Source organism: Styela clava, chromosome 9, assembly GCF_964204865.1.
Source record: "Styela clava chromosome 9, kaStyClav1.hap1.2, whole genome shotgun sequence".
NCBI lineage: Eukaryota > Metazoa > Chordata > Ascidiacea > Stolidobranchia > Styelidae > Styela > Styela clava.
In genome coordinates this window covers 7,927,139-7,949,928 of record NC_135258.1, presented here as the reverse complement: position 1 = coordinate 7,949,928, position 22,790 = coordinate 7,927,139, and the positions used below count along the sequence as shown (strand labels likewise).

The following is a 22,790-nucleotide window of genomic DNA, read 5'->3' as shown; positions in this document are numbered from 1 at the left end:
TTTTCCGTTGAGCTTATTGTGTTCAATTACTATATCTATATATATTTAATATAAATTTCAACTACCGTCAGATGCCGAAATAATCTGTACATTATGATGTCACGCTAAAGCGGACGCAAGAGATAATAATTTATTTACATTAAAAAACAGTTGAAATGAATTCCCAGTATATCAGATATAGATATCTTTGCGGAAGTATTATCATATACTTTACGTCTACAGGTCAGGATTATATTTCGCGTACAAAATCCCACCACGGTAACCGTGCTGCTTTATTCAATGAATATTATCATTATCAGAGGCTGGTTTTTAATGGGTGTTCACAGTATTCATTTTTTATAGTATAAGATGATATGTAATACAGCACAACGAATATTGTTATGTGCCGTACACATTATTGTAGGTGCCTCATTATAATGAAGCGATTAGATTAGTGAAGGTTTGTGAAGTTTTAAATATTGCGAAAAAAATATAAATTTAATAATTATGAGAACGAGAATCGTTGCCAACTAAATTTTCAACGACATCAACTTGAAAATAACATAAGTTCGTCAAAATATTCAGACGTTATAGCACGATTTTCTACTTGCGATATTTGATATTGAGGCAAAAAGTCTTAGGGAACTTGTAGTGACATCATTTTGGGATGACGTTGGGGTCAGAAATGACATATGCTAAAGCAGTAATGCCACGCCATCAAGAAGTACTTGACGGTGTTCAGTGAGTTAGCCCCGCTTACTTGACCAAAATAATTATCTAAGGTCAATGTCTATGGACCGTGTTTGGAACTATGACGTTAAAATCAAATCCTTGAGAGCGGTTTGACAGGAAATCTCCAACCCATCCTCCAACTGTAGTCTCAACACGATTAGCGACATTTTTCCAAAGAAATCCAAGAGAGTGGGTTTTCTCTACGAGTATACTTAAAAAAACCGAGGGCATGATAATGTCTCAATTTGGTCATACAAAAAATGTAATAAAAAAGGTTAAAGCATGTACAATAAAATTTGCTTGAATGTGAGGCAAGAACATTAAACCGCCCAATGTGGCCGTTTTGATTTTTGCTTTAGTAATCTTGCACTCAGTGAACAAGGATGCATTAACAGTAACAACACAGAGGCAATGGGAAAAGGGCAAAAGTCAGGCACATGGTATCTCAATCAACCATATTTAGAAATTACCTCGGTATGTAGACTACAACATATTCAGAGTAATACAGCAGTTAACTAATCTAAAATATTCCAATAATTTTGTTTACCTTTTCGTAGCTGCGTACATTTAAATGCCGAAGTTTTTTATAATTACCTCGAAACTATTAACCCAACTGTATGCAAGCTAAAAATAACATATGACTGTCTTCGCCAAAAAATGATTCACTTTGACTTAATGGTAGCGATAAATATACTGTTGAGGAAGCTATTTTTGCAACCGATCTCACATGCTTAAACAATGTGGCAACAATTGTGGCGCGACTTTGGTGTGCATTTAATCTCATAAAGACTATCTTTTGGAATAAAATTTCTAACCCGAACTAAAATCACTGAGATCACACAGCGGCAGAGATGGCATATCAAAGTAACACCTTATATACGTAAGTTAAATTTGTGAACAACCGAATTCTAACATTTTCATTGAAATCTTTTAATAAGAAAATATTTGCCATTCAACGTTAAATGAAAACTCTTTTCTTTCATTCACTCGGTTGGTTACAATCAGCGAGAAAGCTTCAGTTTTAGTTAACAGAACAGACGTGGCACATTCAAGACCGTAGCCGGCCCAAAATTCGGGAGGAGGATGGGTCAATTTTTTTTTTGTATAATAACGTATACGACGCTTACTCGTGTATTTTGCTCTGAACAAGGCCCGATAAAAACAGCCACTGATATCCAACAGTATCTTGATTTATCAGGGTTGGTGCATTAGGATGTCATTAGGATTATATCCCAATGCAAATGCCCAAAATCCCACTAAATATACTGAAAATCTTGGAGCATAACCCCCAGCACCCCACCACCTGAAGACGAATTTTGTGATGAAGGTTGATATATATTTTAGGTGAGAAGACACGACACAATGCAATTTTAATATAATGACAATAAAAATACATGCAGATTATTGCGGCTAGTACTATTAGTCTGATATTTCACGATAGGCAAACATGATAATCTTGACACACATAAAAACATGTATCAGGCAAAACTTGTAATTTCAATGGACTAATGAGAAAATATTTATTTGACTGTAAGCTATAATACAGGGGTGGCTATAAAGTCGCGCACCAGAGTAAAACTCGCAATCTACGTCAAACCGTGTACGTGTACGTCAATAGGCGACTCATTCTAATTTTATATTGTTATTATGATGAATCAGAGAAGACTGCGTCTCGGGATCGAATAATTTTTCAAGGTTTTTGTATCTTTGAGATTTACCTCGATGTGCGACTTTATGATCACCCTGTACGTAGATGTTATAAACTATTTCACTTCTATACTATTAAAGATCTGGCACGGCTGATTTCCTGATCTTAATTTCCACAAATTTGGCAAATGGAGTGTATGTATTTTTCCACTTAAACCAGGATAAACCCTCGGTCGATGTGCCTGTGTATAAACCATTCAAGTTAGCGTGGTGACAATAGTTGTACCACCAACCCCCTATGTACGATTCAGCGCAATTTTTTCCTGGGTCCTGGTCGTTTTCTTGATCCTTCGTCGAAAATTGGTTATTGTTATGATGCGCCATCGAATCGCCTGTTAATTGAAACAACATGATGAATTTAATGACTCTAGAATAAGTGTAGTGCAATACATGGTACTCGATCAAATCCTATCTTTATGAGATATGAAGATTAGGCAATTAAAATCATGTTGTTGCCCTCACACATACTATATACCAGTGGTTTGCAAACCTTTTATGGATCGTGAGTCGTTTTTCCTTCCGGAGACTTTTAGCTCCCATGACCCCTCTGTTTATCACAATCAATCCAATTATGTTAAACAATACACGCTCAACAAAGTGAAAACACCCTCAAAAACAACGTTATCAAGAAACGAAACTAGGTAGAACGGGAAGCTTACTTGCCAAGGCATAAGTAAGATCAGTTTCGCGTCTAGCACTGTGGCGCCCTCTAATTGCTATGCCCCATTGGGACCTCCGGTTCGTAACCACTGCTATATAAACCGAAAAACAGCGTTATTGTCAATTGTAGATTATAAAAATTATTTTGAGCATACCTGCATTTCCTGAATATCCGGTAATCGTTATTCGATAATTGTCCTCTGCTCCAGCAATTTGAAATTGTCTAAAAATTAAAGTATTTTTGTATATTTATAATTTATATATATATATATATGATATTTTAGGTTATTTTAGGATGAGTCTACTTGAAACAAATTTGCAAGGAACAATGACGATCAACAAACGAAAATGTGGAGAAATCTTTAAAAAATCAAATGCTACAACCAATTACTTTGTTACTTTTATGTAGCCGCCTAGAATCGAAATATACGGGGCGACCATGAAGTCTTGGAATTTTCCATAATTGCAAATGGAATTTATCGATATATTGTTCTGGTCCTCACAGATGTGTTAAATGAAGTAAATATTCTCAAACAATTACTGATTAAATTACAACAAACCTGGTGTAAATATATTGAGAACTAACTTCATAAAATTTATACTGTGAAGGGACTTTAAATACACTCTGTATATTCACATGCAATACTAAAAGCAAACTCAAAAATGGTAGTTCACTGAATAATCGACCGTTTTTTAAGTCTTTTTACGCTCTTTCAGTTTACCAAAAATTAAATGAGGTATACAAAATACTTCGCAGTGCGTAAAAAAACTTCCATTACCCGTATTTTGCAAATATTTTTTGGTTGTCTTTTGTGATAAAATCGAATCGAATCTCATGAGGACCATTGGTAGATATTCTATGCATCGTTTCCAGTCCTGTGAATTATGAAGATATCGATTGTTAGTGTTAGGCCAACGTTTCTGAACTCAAACCTTGAACCACGGAAGTTTTTAACACTCGAGAATGGTATCGAATCAAGTCACTGCATTCCCGTGTCACAAGCCAAGGTCATAATTTGAGAAATAAAATTGTTTAGAATCTGGTATATTTTGATGGTATATTTGGTGGACCAGAAGTAGAGTGACAGTTTTGTGAAATTAATTTAACATTAATCTTAATCTTCTTCAGATCCATCCAGTATATATATGATAGTCGGAATACCGAATCCTTATTGATAGAAAATTTGAGACAAAACGAGAAAAAAACATTGCCTTGTCATCATCTACGCCATCATCAGTATGAAATTATATAAATTTTATCATATTTTAAATAACCAACGCAAAATTATGTTCATGATTTAAAGTATACCTAGCCAGAATTCTCGTTCTATGTACCCGAAACCGGTGACATAGTCATTCCAGTCACGATAAAAATCTTCCGATCCGTCAAGTCTTCTTTGTATTACCTAAAAAAGAATGTGACAGGTTAATTAAAATGAGTTGCGATCGTCAAATTTTAGGGACAACTATTCTACTCAGATGTTGGTATTCTTTCCTTTTGTGTCATAAAACGAACATATGCAATATTATATGGTTATAATTTTTGCGCGACGCATTGGTCTAAAATCTAAGGCGACGTGGTAGGACGACGCTTTCCATAACACCTCTGATTACACTGCGTGGGTTCGCAGGTTTGAATCCTGTGGATGATTATAGGCATAAGGATTGCCCAACTCCTCAACGTCGTATGGTGATACAAGGGTACATGAGGGTTTTCAAAACTCTACTCACAATCCATCCACCACCATCGGTTTCTTGATCACAATACACTTGGACTCCTCGTTTACTTTCATTGAAAGGATGAATCACGTAAGTTCCACTTGATATCACGTGACTTTTTACCGCTGCACAGTCCCGTGCAAACATCCATTCTAGAGAAAGTGATGTCACTTATATTATGTTCCATGTCTGTTTTAATAATTTAAAAAACTAAGAATTGTTTGGAAAATTATTTTTACCTGTTTTCGAGCTATGTTACGAGTATAAATAAACTTCCAAGTCAAAGTATTGTTCTTTGTATCGTATCGAATTGCCCAAAAAATTATATCTATTTCATTTTTTCCTACGCAAATAACAATTGCCCGAATGTACAAGCAACAAGTACAAATGTAATGCAAGTTAGTAACTTGCAATCTTTCGTCAAAATAATAAACTATACCAAACTAATATTAAACGAGAGACTATAACAGAAAAAGTAAAGTTTCCCAATGCATCGCAACATTTGATAACATACCATCCAACTCTTGAACTTGATGTTCAAGCTGTTCGTATCGTTCAACTAGATCTTCGCAGCAAGTACTAGGTGGCCCTGCTGGTCCCATCATTCCGCGAGGTCCTTCTGGGCCGCGCTCGCCAGGTGGTCCAGGAGGCCCTTTCTTACAAGCTTCTTCCTCATTACACAAAAGATGACAAGTTCCGAGACTAATACTTGCTTGAGACTCACAAGCGAAGTATTGGAGAATGATTGAAGTCACCAAGAAAAATGACTTAGTATTGCCCGTCCACATCATGTCCGTCTGATGAAATTCACAGGAATAAAATACCAAACGGCCCAGAATAATTGCTTTTATATACAACGCATTGCGTTGTTGACTCTGCGGTTAAATGAGTTTCAGTAGGCAGTTATGTCACGGCTACAACGGCAGCAGAATGGAATTAGTATGTCGCTAATAAACACAAACACGCGAAAACTTACCTCTAGGTCAGCAGGCTATTTACTTTATTCATCACGTGTATTGTTCCGCGTTGAAAACTGCAGCATTGTGATATTTAATCAAATTAGGTCTTCAAAGTGTGCAGTATTGCGGTTATTCTTGCAATCTCATTAAGACCTATTTATCGCCTGATTTAAATAATACTTGCTGGTGCTGATGTTTCAGTTTTGATATAAATATGGAATATCCCATAACCAGGGCAGCAGGTTATAGGAGTGATTTTTTTTGCTTAGTTTGGCGATTAAAATTTAAACAATACAAACATTTCATTGTTATGTGCCTTTAATTTATTATTTATCATGCATAACAACATTTATAATATGTTTATAAGCCAAATTATTTTAGAAGTTAGGTTTAAGGAGCATCGATATCAGAATCAAACCCCATGCAGCAAAACAGTTTGACACGCCCCTGTGCATAACCCTTTTCTGTTTCAGAATTGATATCGATTTAGAATCGATTATATTTATTCAAATCTTATAGCCTCTGGAGTTATGCGTAGCCTTTGTATCTCGTTTTTTTTCGAATATGGAACAGGATATTTATGATTCTATTTCAGCTTTATCAATAGCTTCAGGCATCAGGTCATAAGTGGCAATACTTATTGATCTCATGAAATTGTTGTTTATTGTTGCGTTTGTTGTTGTATCTACTTGGGTTACTATGGAAGTAATTTTTATGTAGTAACTTTCAGATAGTACGCATCTGAGAATTACTAACCTGTTAAGAACACCAGTACAACGATCATTGCCAATGATGTTAAAGCAAGTTTTTTCCTCATCGATCGATTGTGTGATCTCGATAGCTACGTACAATCCCCCGTGATCACATTTTGCGTAAAATGTTTGCTTATGACACTTCTTTTTTAGCGTGAGATGGGTTTAAAATAACCTACGGTAGTTCTATTATGCCAATCATACAACCACATTTTGGGTAACGGTGGGGCGACGCAATATAAATGTAGCAAGGTGCTTAACTAAATGCACATACACGTTATGCTTTATTTGTGACACAATGCAATAAATTAAGTTAGTGTACCAAATCATTTTTTATGTGGTACACCATTGGACACTCTATCGATGTGATATAACCTTTAAATCTTTGGTACCCCTGGTTGTATGGTATCCAGGCCTGATAGCGCCTGTCAAAACTGCGACTGTCATAATGGCAACCGCATTAAACAGCGACTGGTATGATAGCGACTTAACTCGTGTTAGGGTTAGGGAACTCTCTACACACGTATGCACGCACAAACAGGCAAACACTGCGTAGTGAAAGATTGAAACCAAAAGGGACTTTAAAACAACATTTCATTTGGACTAACCCCAACCCTAACGCTATCATAACAGTCGCTGTTTTAATGCGGTCGCCATTATGACAGTCGCTCACTCGATTACGTCGCTATTATGAAGTCGCCATTATGACTGTCGCTGTTCTGACAGTCGCTATTTGGAACCCGAGCCGGTTGTATAAACACCCGTTTGAGAAGAACTGCTCTAGGCCAGGGGTTCTCAAACTTTTGGTGTTGCGAGCCCTTGAAAAGATTGGCTATTATTCACGGAGCCCCAAAAGAAATGTTAAAACTGTTACTTTCCGATTAATATTCCAGAGTAGGTTAAAAGTACTTTACATAATTTAAATGCTAAACCTTTTTAATAGGGTCGATACAAGTAATAAATAAACCTAAATTTCAAAGATAAATTATATATACTGAAGCTGTAAATTTGACACTTGACAAATATATTAATAAATTAGGGGTCGAATCTTTTCCATTTTGACATTTTCGGAAGACTTAAAAGCCGCTAATAACGGGCGCGATTGCATTTTGTTACAATTGCCAATTGCTTTCGTCAGCATGGCATGTTTTTTAACTTTACGCCTGTGTTTATTCTCCCTAAATCAAAAATTTCCTTCGGCATATACATGTTCCACAATGACGACGATAATTGCTTTTTTGTTCTCGTGGGGATTGGGGAATTATGAGTTCAATGTCAAAAACATGTTACCAAATTATAGTCATCGGCGATGAAATGCTAAAAATAATAATTAATAAGAGGTAAATCCACAGCTCAAATTTCCTGATTGAAAAACGGCATTCTAAAATATCAAAACTTAAAATTGAAGATCACACTATAATTTACTAGACTCGTGTCAGATTAAAAACGCTTTTATAGGCATTGTAATCACAAAATTTGGTGTTATGTTAGGTTTTCCTTGGTTATTCATCGTAGTACCGGTAACTGCGAAATCGAAACACAGTCAATTGTGCGCGCGATGTGCCTTTTTTCATTCTGAAACTACTGGCGGAGCCGCATGCAATAAAATAAATTTCAATCAATCGTATTTCGCCCAGACCCTATGATTTTTAAAAGGCGATATCTTGCCTAAGAATATTCTCGAGTGCGAAATAAAATTAAGTTTCATAAATAAAAGATCGCAAAAATACGACCTTATTTATAGTTGGCAGTTTATCACGGATTTTATGTTATTTTAGAATAGTATTCTTTCATTTTAGTAATCCTAATAGTAATCTCAAATCAAACGTGAGTAACGATGAGCACAATTACATAATTATTACGACAAGACACTTTAAATGCTTGCATCGTTCATGGATTGAATGTTTAACGCAACAGAAATCTCGTTATCCGTTTTTTTTTTAATTGCGAAGAATGTTGCGCGGAAATTTCCGATCCCCCCTCCCCTCTTAAAAATCCTGGCTGCTCTCCAGCTTATAGATAATGTCATTTTTAATTCCGCCTCTTTACCATATTTCGAGGCTATATTGTAGTCAGATTTTATCAAAGCTGTTATTGCTTCTTTGAACAGATACAAAATTATTCAGTATTTTGAAAAGTAATCGAATAGCTCGCGGAGCCCCCGGGTTTCTCTCGCGGAGCCCTGGGGCTCCGTACGGAGCCGTACGGGGCACTTTGAGAACCTATGATCTATCTAGACACTAGAGCACTGGTTCTCAACCAGTGGGCCATCGCCCACTGCTGGGACATAAGAGACATTTTCAAGTGGGCAACAAGTCTATTAAAAATTACTATAGTTATTGAAAAGTTCAATTTGCGTCATTATAGTCAAATTTTTATTGCAGTAGCAATAAATGATGCTGCTGCTTTTCTATCTAGTTACTAAAATGGAAGTATTTATTTTTTGCCAAAAGAGTCTTGTTTTTCTTGTTGTTTTTTCCTTGCATGAAAAATTAAGTGGGCCACAGAATTTTTATAAAACGAAAGTGGGTCACGAAGGAAAAAAGGTTGAGAACCACTGCAGAGTCTAGACTCTCAAGTAGACCATCTCAATACTGATTTACGATCTATATATTGTAAGACAATCTTGTACAATGTTTTAATAATGTTATGATCTATGGAGTGCAGGGGCAAAAGCATTTATTACGACAACTGCCTTTGTTTGAGCATCTTTGCTCGTATAGTTTTGCTTTTACCTAGAATGTGGTGAAATATGAAAGAGTTTGAAAGCCATATTTCCTCTCCCCTGACATTGTTCCGATATATAGCAATGTACGATTCGCTTCCGGTAAACTAATCCGTTAAAGTCATCTTTTCCGTTGAACTAATTGTGTTCAATTTCTATATCTTTATATATTTAATATAAATTTCAACTACCGTCAGATGCCGATATAATCTGTACATTATGATGTCACGCTAAAGCGGACGCAAGAGATAATGATTTATTTACATTAAAAAACAGTTGAAATGAGTTCCCAGTATATCAGGTAAAGATAGATATTTTTGCGTAAGCATTATCATATAGTTTACACTCTCCGTCTACAGGATTATATTTCGTGTACAAAATCCCACCACGGTAACCGTGCTTCTTTATTCAATGAATATTATTATTATCAGAGGCTGGTTTAATGGGTGTTCACAGTATTCATTTTTAATAGTATAAGATGATATGTAACACAGCACAACGAATATTGTTATGTGCCGTACACATTATTGTAGGTGCCTCATTATAATGGAGCGATAAGTTTGTGAAGGTTTGAAGTTTTAAATATTGCGAGGAAAATATATATCTAATAATTATGAGAACGAAAATCGTTGCCAACTAAAAGTTTCAACGACATCAACTTGAAAATAACATGAGTTCGTCAAAATATTCAGACGTTATAGCACGATTTTCTACTTGCTATATTTGATATTGAGGCAAAAAGTTTTACGGAACTTGTCAATTAACCTCATTAATTAAAGTCATATTAGCTTACTTGGCTCATGTTCACTAAACGTCGTAAGTACTTCTAGTTGAAGTGGAACAAACATTTTTGCATATGTTATTCCTAGCCCACACCTGACTACGCCATCCAAAAGTTACCACACTACGACATCACAATCACGCAAGAGAGCTTGCCAAAGTAAAGCTACGATCGCCCGATATGGCATATCCGACGCCGGCGATCTCTCTCATATCGGGATCGTTACGACAAGAAACGAGAGAGATAGCTCGTTTGATTCCAGGTGATCGTCTGCGCGTTTTAGACCAGGCATGTCCAACATTTTAAGTGTCGCCAGCCACTTTCACATGGGGAAATTCATTGCTGGCCGCAAACGTTTTTACCAAACTTAAATACCAACCCAATTCCGATTTACGTTAGAATTTGAGCGTCGCTAAATCAAACGCCTGGATTGCACAACAATTTTGTGGATTTCTGAACACAAGATGCACGCAAAGACCATGGACTCAATTTTTAGGCAAAATGCACATACATTGGCGTAAAAAATCAGAAGAAACAAAAATAAAGTCAGCAATTTTTCTCTTCAACTAGTGCGAAACTTGCCTTTGAATGTCATTGCCCAACTGTTTAATATCAACGGGTAGTTTTGATACCGCACAATGTAACTAACTGGTTTGTCAAATTTTCGTTCGTCAGCATACACCTATGCTTTTCAAATATAATACTTAAAGATCGAAACAGGCATATTACGCATACATCGTTACCTTACAACTCTTCCCAATCCTTTTGATATTTCCGATTTTTTATCCTCAAGCTTCATCTATTTTGTTCCAGACATACCGGTGGATTTGTTTTTGTGGTTCAACAACCATCGATAAAACACAGTACCGGTATGTGACTTCAACCTTGATGACTTCACAATGGGTAGAAAACTCATTGTATCGCCAAAGATGTAGCACGCTTGAGTGGCCTTCTATAAAATCATGTTCTGTGGCGTTTAACAACGCTTTTCTTAGGGCGGAGTCGCGTGAAATTAAAGCCTAAATTCTAGTATGATTTGACATCATACCAGAAAATTGTTATGTAAGATATGTTTATATGTCCGTATTTATATAAAAACTTCAAGTGGGCCGCACGAATTCTTCCTGTGGGCCGCATGCGGCCCCCGGATTGGAAATCCCTGTTTTAGACGGCAGTCAGTATACTTTGACAAAAGTGATTAGAAACCAAGTGGAGACAACGAGTGCAATGGTGCATAAAGGATGCCATTTTGTGTCCGAAGAATCGTGGTAACGCGGTAGCCCTGGTTTGTTTTAGATCCGTTATCTTGAAGTATGCAACTTCGAAACCTCATATCTCACGAACCTTATAACATATTCAGACAAGTTTTATATTGTTTGAGAGAAAATCTAGGAGACTAACGATAATTATGAGATGGTGATAAAATGTCGCGATTATCGTACAAAAATCGACAATATTGAAAAGCGTGAAATTTGTTTGAAAGTTTTTGAATTAAATAACAAAAACTTAAATTTGTTGTTGTGTTAATCTAATATGATATCGACACATAGAGGTTAAAGATAGCTTTTGAATAGTACCGTTAAATTGAATTCATCATGAACCAGTAAAGTTGTATAAGCTATTTCATTCAATGTTCTCCAATTCTTCACATGTCCGCTGCGCCAACTTGAGTTGAACAACGACGTTCCCTAATTACTTCGTTTTGCAATTACGTTGCAACGTAGCAGCTCTGCGTTCCTTATGAAAACACATATCGCTTTCCCGCGCAAGTATGAAACGTCATTCACCTAAAGCATACGTTTAAAGCAGGTATTATTTGAACTGGTATTGTGATACCTGTTCACAGTCGCGCCATGCCGAACGTTTGAAGCCTGCGTTTATATTAATCATTTCAGAATCAGATAAAATGAATTTTTTCGGGAAAAGTTTTCTTGATTTAATGAGCTGTTGCAACAGTTGCTCCAAAAATTATAAATGTAAACGAACTCATTCATAGCACATTGTGCGGCCTTACAAATTTCATTGAAGCATACAAGTTGTACATTATAACGTACAAAATTTAAAAGACCCGTTGCGCGACTGGTGTTACAGCTCTTATCAACTTATTGGTAAGATATTTCGATTCTTTTGCGTCGAAAAACGTAAAATATTTACTATAGGTGATCTAGCGAGGCCATTAGGTTTTCCACGTCCTCGTTGATACAACTTAATTGTAATTTTAATGATGTCCAACAGTGAAAAATTAGCCTCGATGTTTCCAGCGGGCCCGCAGGGTTCAAATTGTTTGTTTGTTTCTATGGAAAGTGTCAATCCCGATGGATGCCCACAATCGTTACTAACTCTTTTTCGGTCTTACACACATGATAAAAATTTGAAAGTTGATAGTTTTACACAATATGTATGCCACCCATTCAAAAATGCAACCGTATTTTTGCGCGACGTAGAAACTATATTTCGCGCCAATATTAATGCCTTTCCTATTATATGTTCGCCAGTTACTCTTCTGACAGATAAAGTTGACTGCTTGAAATATAATTTCATACAACAATGTCGCTTTAAAAATTTTAAAACGTTTTTCTCGATATAAGGTTAAATATTCACGCAAAAGAGGAGACATAAGATTATTAACAAACAGTATGCTAGTAATTCTTTAGCAAGAGCTCAAGTCAAATAGATAATGTATTATTTTATACACTCCAGAATATTAGATGTTCTTATAACCTTTATATATGCCATTATCCTTCGTTCCATGCATGTAGTATATTTTTTTTAATATATTTTGGCAATGTAATCCTTGTTGAAAATTTGTGATACGCATATTTTAATATCATGACACGTACTATATACCGTGTTTACCCAAAAATAAGACTTGGCATGAATTTTAAAAAGGATTTTAATATAAGCCCTTCCCTTAAAATAACACCTAGTCGATAGCGCAATTTTTTTTTTGCCTTGGTCTATAGCAAACAATCTTTCCTAATCGTTTTAAAAGATTAATATTCTATGTTTAGCTGTTATTTTAAAGAAAAATTTGTTATTTGTAAGTAAATGGATATCGTTTTTGATATTCTGTATATATATTCGAAATCTCGTAATTCTCTAAATGAAAATAAACGACATCCCCCCCCCCCCCCCCCCAAAAAAAAGCCCTAGTGTTATTTTTCGAAAGAAAATTGAAATAAGACACCATTTTTACAATAAAATGTATATCTCTTATTTTTGGTCTTATTGGGTGTTGATATATCGAGTGAAGTTGGATGACTTTAACCTTAACTTCATATATGCTGAGAATATCGCCGAGCCGAGTTATCTGAGAAACATCTTTGAAAAATTATTTTTTCAGAGAAATTTTCATTCCTTGTGGCGCTGCGGAAGTTTGGTCCAAATTATGGGTCCGTAGGGTGGTTCACGTAACTACTGGTCGGTTACGGCTTCATCAATCAAGTCCATGCTACCGAAAACAAATAACTAACAAATCCCATACCCGACATGGAATGGTAACTTGGCGAGAGGCGTGGTTAGCCATATCACATGGTTAAGCCGTCCTATCGGATTCCCTCTCTCCCACGATAAATATGTAAATCCTATCCTATTGAGCATCGTATTTTTATTCGACTGTTTAGCGATTGCAGGTTCAAATCACTAAGTTGGAATCAAATTTAAAAATTCTCGCAAATAGTGTTTATAGTGAATAAATGAGAGGCATTGAAAAATTAACACAAAACCTGTTAAATCATTTTATTATTAGTTGTTATAATTGTATGGGGGGCAACAGATTCTGATGAAACCCAAAAGGTCGTATCGTTGTCTCCCAGTCATTCACCTAAGCATCTGTTTTTTATTATTATTATTTCTATATGTGTGCATATATTGTATGTTTATGGTTCGACAAACAAAATAAACTCAGGGCCTCATTTGGTCACTGTGACTTTGTAGTGAAGTCAAATTGGAATGACGTTGGGGTTAGAAATGAAATATGCTAAAGCAGTTATGCCACGCCCACCCAAGAAGTACTTGACGGCGTTCAGTGAGCTATCCTTATGAAAGGTTTGGCTGGAAATCTTCAAACAATCCTCCAACTGTAGTCTCAACACGATCAGCGAGATTTTTCCAAAGAAATCTAAGAGAGTGGGTTTTCTCTACGAGTATACCTAAAAAACCGAGGGCATGATAATGTCTCAAATTGGTCATAAAAAAAATTATAATAATATATATATATATATATATATATGTACGTAAATGCAATGACCAGTTTGCAGTCGGAATAAAAGAACTTGATATTTACGTAATAAAATCTCAATTTACAGTATATGTAAAACTATTGGCCCACTTGAAAGGGTTCTTTTACTAAATAATCGACCGTTTTGTAAGCCTTTTTACGCTCTCTCATTTTATCAAACACTGAATGAAGTACACAAAATATTTGGCAGTGCGTAATAAAAAATTCCAATCACCCATATTTTGCAAATAATTTTTCGTTGTCTCTTGTGTCGAATCGAATCTCACGAGCACGAGCACGATATTCTATGCATCGTCATCAGTCCTGTGGATTATAAAGACATCGATATTTAGTGTTTGGCCAACGTTTTTGAACTTGAGCCTTGAATCAGGAATTATTTTGCTTCGGGCCTGCCAAGTTTGTAAGTAACGCTCGAGAACGGAGCCGAGTCGAGCCACAGCCCACAAGTCAAGTTGAGTCGCTTCTTCTTCGCGCCACTTTCTTCGTCCGCAGTCGAGCCGGATCAGAAGTAGATTTTGTAACAAAGAGTGAAGTTTATTTCATCCAACAATAAATGAAGAAATAAAAATAATTGGAACTGCGGAAACGAAAAACTACAATTACCCGTATTTTGCGAAGATTTTTTCATTGCCTCTTGTGATAAAATTTAATTTATCGCTGAGTTTATTTAATGAGTTCTCATGACCTTGCTTTGAGCAAATATTTTCAATAATAATCTAGCCATGGGCGAGAGCGAACTCTCTACAAATTATTCATTATAGTGTGATTACTTGTGCCTAATTGTAACGGCTAAGACGTATTCTGGCAGGAGATACATTGCCGTGGTAAACGCTACCCAGCCTGTATGTACCGAATGCGTTGGCCTATAGCAGACTAGGAAGTTTGGGATTCACCGCACTGAGTTTGGTGATGAGCCATGGTTTAAAACTTTTCGCATCGCCGACGTTTTGCTCCACAGACTTTTCTTATCTCTACGTGGCGTATGGCGTTATGACTTTGACTTTCTGTTGCCTTGGTAGTTGTTTAGAAATATTAATATATATTACACAAATATTTATAGATTTATTTGCTCATATTTGTTCTTCACAGAAGCGACATATCTGGGTACCCTGTGGCATCGGTAAAACTCTAACCATGTAAACCCCGAGCCCTTAGTTTGAGCAAATATCCTATAAATCCCATGGGTAAAATTTTTTTTTAAACAACTCCGAAGGTGAAAGCAAAATAAAATATCAACTAAAATTGTCTTGTGGTAAGAAAAGTTCATAGGGTAAAACGTCCGTGGTCTGTATACCGTGGGCTATGATGGTTCAGCTTTGCTTTTCTTCGACTTCCATTTGCGGAGTTCGAATGTTTTCTTCTTAAAGACGTCCTAAGTTTATCATTAGATGCTGGGAGCGTTTTTAATGATTCATAAAGTTTTATTTTTTTTTCCTAGAGGCATTTTTTTTATTCCTAGATTTTGTTCATGTAGCTGGACAAGGCACTGATCTGTACTCTTGAAATACAAATTTATAGCAAGCTTCCACACGTAAAATTAATGTTTATTCTTTGTCTTTAATCGTTTTAGCAGGGTTAATATTAATAGTAACAATAATATTGGGTCCGCTGAAATCGAACAAAAAAAGTTTAAAATAATAATAAAAGTGCAGCAGGAGAACAATAGCGAGCAACAATTAAAATTAATTGATTACATTTAGCAAGCAATAAACATTTGCCTATTTCGTAAAAAAGGGAAATTTAGGTGGTGCTTATAGCTTTAATTTCAGTCATGTTCCAGTTCATATAATACAATGTTGACGATGATATACACATAGTTTACGTTTTTCATTACAATAACGATAGTACAAATCCGTTTAATTTAGAATGACGCGAAAGCTAAACAAAAAAAACAATTTTGTATATTTTACAGGGATATGATGTATGTGTGTACAACAATTAATTATATGAGCAACATTTATTTGATTATGTATTTATTATAACTGACAATAATCATTTACTTGAATATATAATTGTAGGCACAGGTACGAAAAACGATTCAGTCTATGAAAGCCATAAATATACTGTCGAGAGTGCCACTTTGGTATGCGATCGCACCGGCGCACAAGAAATATGTGTATCAATGCGGAGGTAGCTAAGGTAGCCTGTAGGCAGGGGTACACACACTACGGAAGTACCGTCGCTGAAAATCCCGCAACCGAGATTGCATACCTTAGTAGGATTCTTTTAGTCAGAAAAATATTGCTATTCAGCGGTAAATGAAAACTTTTTACTTTTATTTCCTTGGTTGGTTGCAATCAGAGAGACAGTACTATGTTACAGAATAGACATGGCGCATTCAAGACCATAGCCAACCCAAAATTAGTGAGGGGGCATTTTTTGTACAATGAGGTAATACGACGCTTACTCGTGCGTTTTGCTCCGAAAAAGCCTATAGGCTTACCTATAGGTAAAGGCATTCACTGATATCTCGAAGAATCTTTCAACAGCCTTACTTTGGTGACAGAGTTATCCTAACTATATAAGCGTGCATTTTCTCTTAATCGGTTTGTACATTTGCAGAAAGGATAATCGACAGCAAGACAGGAATCCTCCGGTTTTCAGTAAACCAGTCAAAACTAGAGCAAATTGGTGTTGGAGGAGGCATAAGGGTCTCACTGCAAATGCATCAAAATAACATTACAAAATGTTGAAATATAGGGGGGACATGACCCCTTATCACCCCCACCTGACAACGCCTATATGATCAACATTGATGTGATCTATTCGCCCACCATTAGGGGAAAAAAAGAATTGTATGATGGAATGTGATATATTTTAGGTGAGAAGACTCAAAACAATGCAACTTTAATGAGATGACAATAAAAATGCAAACATGATAATCTTGACACACACAAAAACATGTATCAGGCAAAACTTGAAATTTCAATGGACTAATGAGAAAGTATTTATTTGACTGTAGGCTACAATACAGGGATAGCTATAATGTCGCACACCAGAGTAAAACTCACAATCTACGTCATAACGTGTACGTCAATAGGCGACTCATTCTAATTTTAGATTGTTATCATGATAAATCAGAGAAGACTGTGTCTCAGGATCGAATAACTTCAAGGTTTTTGTATCTTTGAAATTTGCCTTGATGTGCGACTTTATGACCACCCTGTACGTAGATGTTATAAACTATTTTACTTCTATACTATTAAAGATCTGGCACGGCTGATTTCCTGATCTTAATTTCCACAAATTTGGCAAAGGGAGTGTATGTGTTTTTCCACTTATACCAGGATAAACCCTTGGTCGATGTTATGTCTGCGTATAAACCATTCAAGTTAGCGTGGTGACACCAGTTGTACCACCAACCCCCTTTGTACTCTTCAGCGCAATTTTTTCCTGGGTCGAGGTCGTTTTCCTGATCCATCGTCGAAAATTGGTTATTGTTATGGTACTCCATCGAATCGCCTGTTAATAAAAAAAACATGATAAATTCAATGACTCAAGTATAAGTGCAGTGCGATACAGGTTGCTCGATTAAATTCTATCTTTATGAGATATGAAGATTAGGCAATTGAGATCATGTTGCTGCACATACACATACTATATACCATTGGTTTTCAACGGTTCCATTACATTTGAACCCACGTACATTTGAACCCATGACAATTGCACCTGTATGCTATTGCACCTATGGAATTTTTTTTTGTTTCACGGATAGTTAAACTCATACTAACCCTAACCCATGGGTTTTAGCACCCGCATATAGATTGAACCCGTGGATATACGCATGGGTTCAAATGTACGGTCACCGTTTTCAACTATTTATACTCGTGAGTCGTTCCTCCTTTCGGAGGCTTTCAGCTCTCATGACCATTCTGTTTATGATTTCAAATCCAATTATGTTAGTAAAAACACCCTCAGAAATAACCTTATCAAACAATGAAACTAGGGAGAATGTGAAGTTTTCTTGTCGAGGCCAAAGTAGTATCAGCTTAGCGTCTAGCACTCTGGCGCACTCCAACTGCTAACCCCATTGGGTTTTTCCCGGTTGGTAACCGCTGCTATATAAATCGAAAAACAGCGTTATTGTTTATTGTTAAATTTACAATTTATCTTGAGCATACCTGCATTTCCCGAATATCCAGTAATAGTTATTCGATAATTGTCTTCCGCTCCAGCAATTTGAAATTGTCTGAAAATTAGAGTATTTTTTGTATATCTACTTATATATATATGATATTTCAGTTTATTTTAGAATGAGTCTACTTTTAAAAAATTTGCACGGAACGATGACGATGAACAAACGAAAATGCGGAGCAATCTTTGAAACATCAAATGCCTCAACAAATTCCTTTTGTTACTTTTATGTAGCATTCTAGAATCTAAATATACATGAATACCATTCTTCAAAATTGCAAAGGTAATTTATCGATACCATATATTGTTTTGGGCCTCACAGATGTATTAATTAACGGTAAAATACTCAAACAATTACTGATTAGAATACAACAAACCTGGTTTGAAAATATTGAGAATTTCAAAAGGAATTGAAGTACACCCTGTATATTCACACGTAATACTATTAGCAAACTTGAAATGGTAGTTCACTGAATAATCGACCGTTTTGTAAGCCTTTTTACGCTCTTTCATTTTATCAAACACTAAAAAGAGTTTACAAAATATTTAACAGTGCGTAAAAAAATATTGCATTACCCATATTTTGCGAATAATTTTTCGTTGTCTCTTGTGATAAAGTCGAATCGAATCTCATGAAGACCATTGGTGGATATTTTATGCATCGTCTCGAGTCCTGTGAATTATAAAGATGTCACTAGCAAACGTTTCTGAAAACTTGAATCATGTTTTTTCCAACTATGAGTCAATTCTAGTCCATATTTTACGTCAAATATAGAGTTAGACTAGCCAGTTAACTATTGGTTAGCCCACGTTTCCGAAGTCAAACCTTGAACAACGGAAGTTTTTAACGATCGAGAACGGTATCGAATCGCTGCATTCCCGAGTCATAAGCCAGGGTCATATTTTGAGAAATAAAATTGTTTAGAATCAGGTATTTTGGGTAGACCAGAAGTAGAGTGACAGTTTTGTAATATTAACGCCAACACCCTGTACGCCATCATCGATATGACATTATGTAACTTTTATTATATTTTAAATAACCAAGGCAAAAATATGTTCATGATATTAAGTATACCTAGCCAGAATTCTCGTTCTGTGTAACCAAAACCGGTAACATAGTCATTCCAGTCACGGTAAAAATCTTCCGATCCGTCAAGTCTTCTTTGTATTACCTAAAAATGAATGTGACAGTTTAATTGAAAATGAGTTCCGATCGTCATATTTTTGGGACAACTATTCTACTCAGAAGTTTGTAATATTTCTCTGTGTCATAAAACGAGAATATGCAATAATACAATATTATATGGGTAATATTTTTGCGCGGTTGGTGACGCATTGGTCTAAAATCTAAGGCTTAGTGTTAGAACGACGCTTTCCATGACACCTCTGATTACACTGCGTGAGCTCACAGGTTCGAATCCCGTGGATGATTATTGGACACGTTTAGTGGCCATAACGATCGTTTCAAAATTTTGTTGTGATTGTTATTTTCTTTCGTCATTATCATTAAAAAATCGCTTTTTCTCTTCGAATACTGGACCAATTGCTTTGAAATTTTCAGTGGTTAAAGATAAAATTTTTCTCTAGAAGGCTATTACTTTTTTTTCGCTATGACGTCATCAAAATTATTGCCATTTGGTGGCGCTACGTGTCCATATATTTGAGCATAGTTCTCTTGTATGCATAAGGATTGCCCAACTCCTCACCGCCGCATGGTGATACAAGGGTACATGAAGGTTATCAAAACTCTCTACTCACAATCCATCCACCACCATCGGTTTCTTGATCACAATACACTTGGAGTCCTTGTTTGCTTTCCTTGAACGGATGAATCACGTAAGTTCCACTTGATATCACGTGACTTTTTACCGCTGCACAATCCCGTGGAAATGTCCATTCTAAACAAAGTAATTTCACTTTTATTATGCTCCACGCCTGTTTAGATAATTAAAAAAACTAAGGATTGTTTGGAAAATTACCTTTACATGTTATCGAGCTATGTTACGAGTATAAATAAACTTTCCAAGTCAAAGTATTGTTCTTTGTATCGTATCGAATTGTCCAAAAAATTATTTTTATTTCGTTCTTTTTTATGCAAATAATATTTGCCCGAATGTGCAAGCAACAAGTACAATTGCAATGAAAATTAGAAACTTGCAATTTTTTCGTCCAAATAAGGAACTATACCAAACTAATATTAAACGAGAGACTAAAACATAAAAAGTAGTTTCCCAATGCATCGCAACATTTCATAACTTACCATCCAACTCTTGAACTTGATGTTCAAGCTGTTCGTGTCGTTCAACTAGGTCTTGGCAGCAAGTACTTGGTGGCCCTGCTGGACCCATCATTCCGCGAGGTCCTTCTGGGCCGCGCTCTCCAGGTGGTCCAGGAGGACCTTCCTCACAAGAAGGGAGCTGTGATTCGTCCTCATTACACGAAAGATGACAAGTTCCGAGACTAATACTTGCTTGAGACTCACAAGCAAAGTATTGGAGAATGATTAAAGTCACCAAGAAAAATGACTTAGTATTGCCCGTCCACATCATGTCCGTCTGTTGAAATTCACGGGAATATAATACCAAACGGCCCAGAATAATTGCTTTTATATACAACGCATTGCGTTGATGACTCCGCGATTAAATGAGTTTTAGTAGGCAGTTATGTCACGGCTGTAATGACAGCAGAATGAAATTGATATGTCGATAATAACACATACATGCGAAAACTTACCTCTAGGTCAGCAGGCTATTTACTTGATGCATCAAATGTATTGTTCGGTGTTGAAAACTGCATCATAGGAATATTTAATCAAATTAGGTCTTCAAAGTGTGCAGTATTGCGATTATTCTTGCAATTTCATTGGGACCTATATATCTCCAGATTTAATTAAAACTTGCAAGTGCTGATGTTTCGGTTTTGATATTAATATAGAATATCCCATAACCAAGGCGGCAAATTGTAGGAGTGATTTATTTGCATAGTTTGGGGATTTAAATTTAAATAATACAAACATTTCATTTTTATGTGACCTTCAATTTATTAATTCTCATGCATAACATTATCTATAATATGTTTATCCCCAACATTATTTTAGAGGTTAGATCTAAGGGAATCAATATCAGAAACTCGAACTGGACAGCAGAACAATTTGACACGCCCCTCCCTGTCCATAACCCTTTTCTACAGACCGATTTCAGAATTAATATCAATTTAGAATCGAATTTTGTAGTCGCTGCAGTTATGCGCAGCCTTTGCATCTCCCACTTTTCCAAATATGGAACTGGGTATTTATGCCTCTATCTCACCCTTGTCAATCAGGCATCAGGTCATAAGTGACAATATTTATTGCTCTCCATGTGATGGTACTGCCAATAGACATTATTCGTTAAAAACCCATCCTATGCGCAAAAAGAAAAGTGATGTAATAAAACAATTTCAACATTAGCTCTTATCACCACTGTGAATTCAGCGGAATTTCAGCGGAAAAACATTCTGCAGTTTTCAACCGGTTCCCGTGCGGAAAATAATCTCTTATTACAATATTTATAAAGAATAAATGGATCCTATTTGGAATAATAAGTTCCGAAGGAAACAACTCAGACCAAAATATAAGTTTAAGCACATTTAGCTGGTAGTGGTAATTACAACATACATAACTGTATATCACATAAACATAAAAACTAAAACGTATTAGAATATATTTGCAGAATGAAAAAAAATACAAAATAAAAATAGGCTACATTTGATGGGAACACAAAAATATCGGAAAATATTTTTTACAATGTTACATGCAAACTCTAGGGTTCGAGGCCAAATGCGAATATGATCCGCAAAGTTCCGACAATTTTTAACAGTAATTTTTGAAAAGTACCAATAGTGATAAGTATTATATATAAAAATTGAAGGGAACAAAGCGGGACTTTATGATTTATGGGGTTTCAAATACAGGCAAAAATCAAGATTTTCTGAAATTTGATGCGTACTCGGTATATCGAGGCCGAATTCGAATAGGTTGCTTTATATGCCGACAACTTTTGACAACGATTTCGATCACATCTACAAGTCAAGTGTCTAACACAAAAGTATGATCAACAGCGGAACAAAACTTAACAAAATATGTCCCTTCAAAAATTGACAAAAATCAGATTTTGCTGTATTTCGAGCGAACTCAATGATTCGAAGCCGAATTTGAATATGATCCGCAAAGTGCCGACAACTTTTAACAGTAATTTTGAATAGTACCAATACTTGAGTTATACATATAAACAAAATCATAGTCAAAAGTTGTCGGAAAATAAAATAACATATTCGAATTCGGGGTCGAATAGTTGATATCGCAATAAATATGACAAAATCTGATTTTTCGTCAATTTTTGAAGGGCCATATTTTGTTAAGTTA

At 35.8% G+C, this 22,790-nt stretch overlaps 2 protein-coding genes across 2 annotated transcripts; both read right to left on the bottom strand.

The window, feature by feature from the left end:
* Positions 1–2,025: 2,025 nt before the first annotated feature.
* Positions 2,026–5,628, bottom strand: LOC144411643 (ryncolin-1-like). Its single transcript, XM_039406921.2, has 6 exons — positions 5,312–5,628; positions 4,810–4,949; positions 4,388–4,484; positions 3,858–3,954; positions 3,234–3,301; positions 2,026–2,750 (listed from the first exon to the last, which is right to left on the bottom strand). The coding sequence occupies exons 1-6, from the start codon at positions 5,586–5,588 to the stop codon at positions 2,494–2,496; spliced, it is 936 nt and encodes a 311-aa protein (XP_039262855.2). The 5' UTR covers positions 5,589–5,628; the 3' UTR covers positions 2,026–2,493.
* An 11,419-nt stretch (positions 5,629–17,047) lies between these two features.
* LOC120338921 (microfibril-associated glycoprotein 4-like) lies at positions 17,048–20,960 on the bottom strand. Its single transcript, XM_039406918.2, has 6 exons — positions 20,649–20,960; positions 20,147–20,286; positions 19,464–19,560; positions 18,965–19,061; positions 18,376–18,443; positions 17,048–17,716 (listed from the first exon to the last, which is right to left on the bottom strand). Exons 1-6 carry the CDS (start codon positions 20,935–20,937, stop codon positions 17,457–17,459), a joined length of 951 nt encoding a protein of 316 aa, XP_039262852.2. The 5' UTR covers positions 20,938–20,960; the 3' UTR covers positions 17,048–17,456.
* Between the last annotated feature and the right edge of the window lie 1,830 nt (positions 20,961–22,790).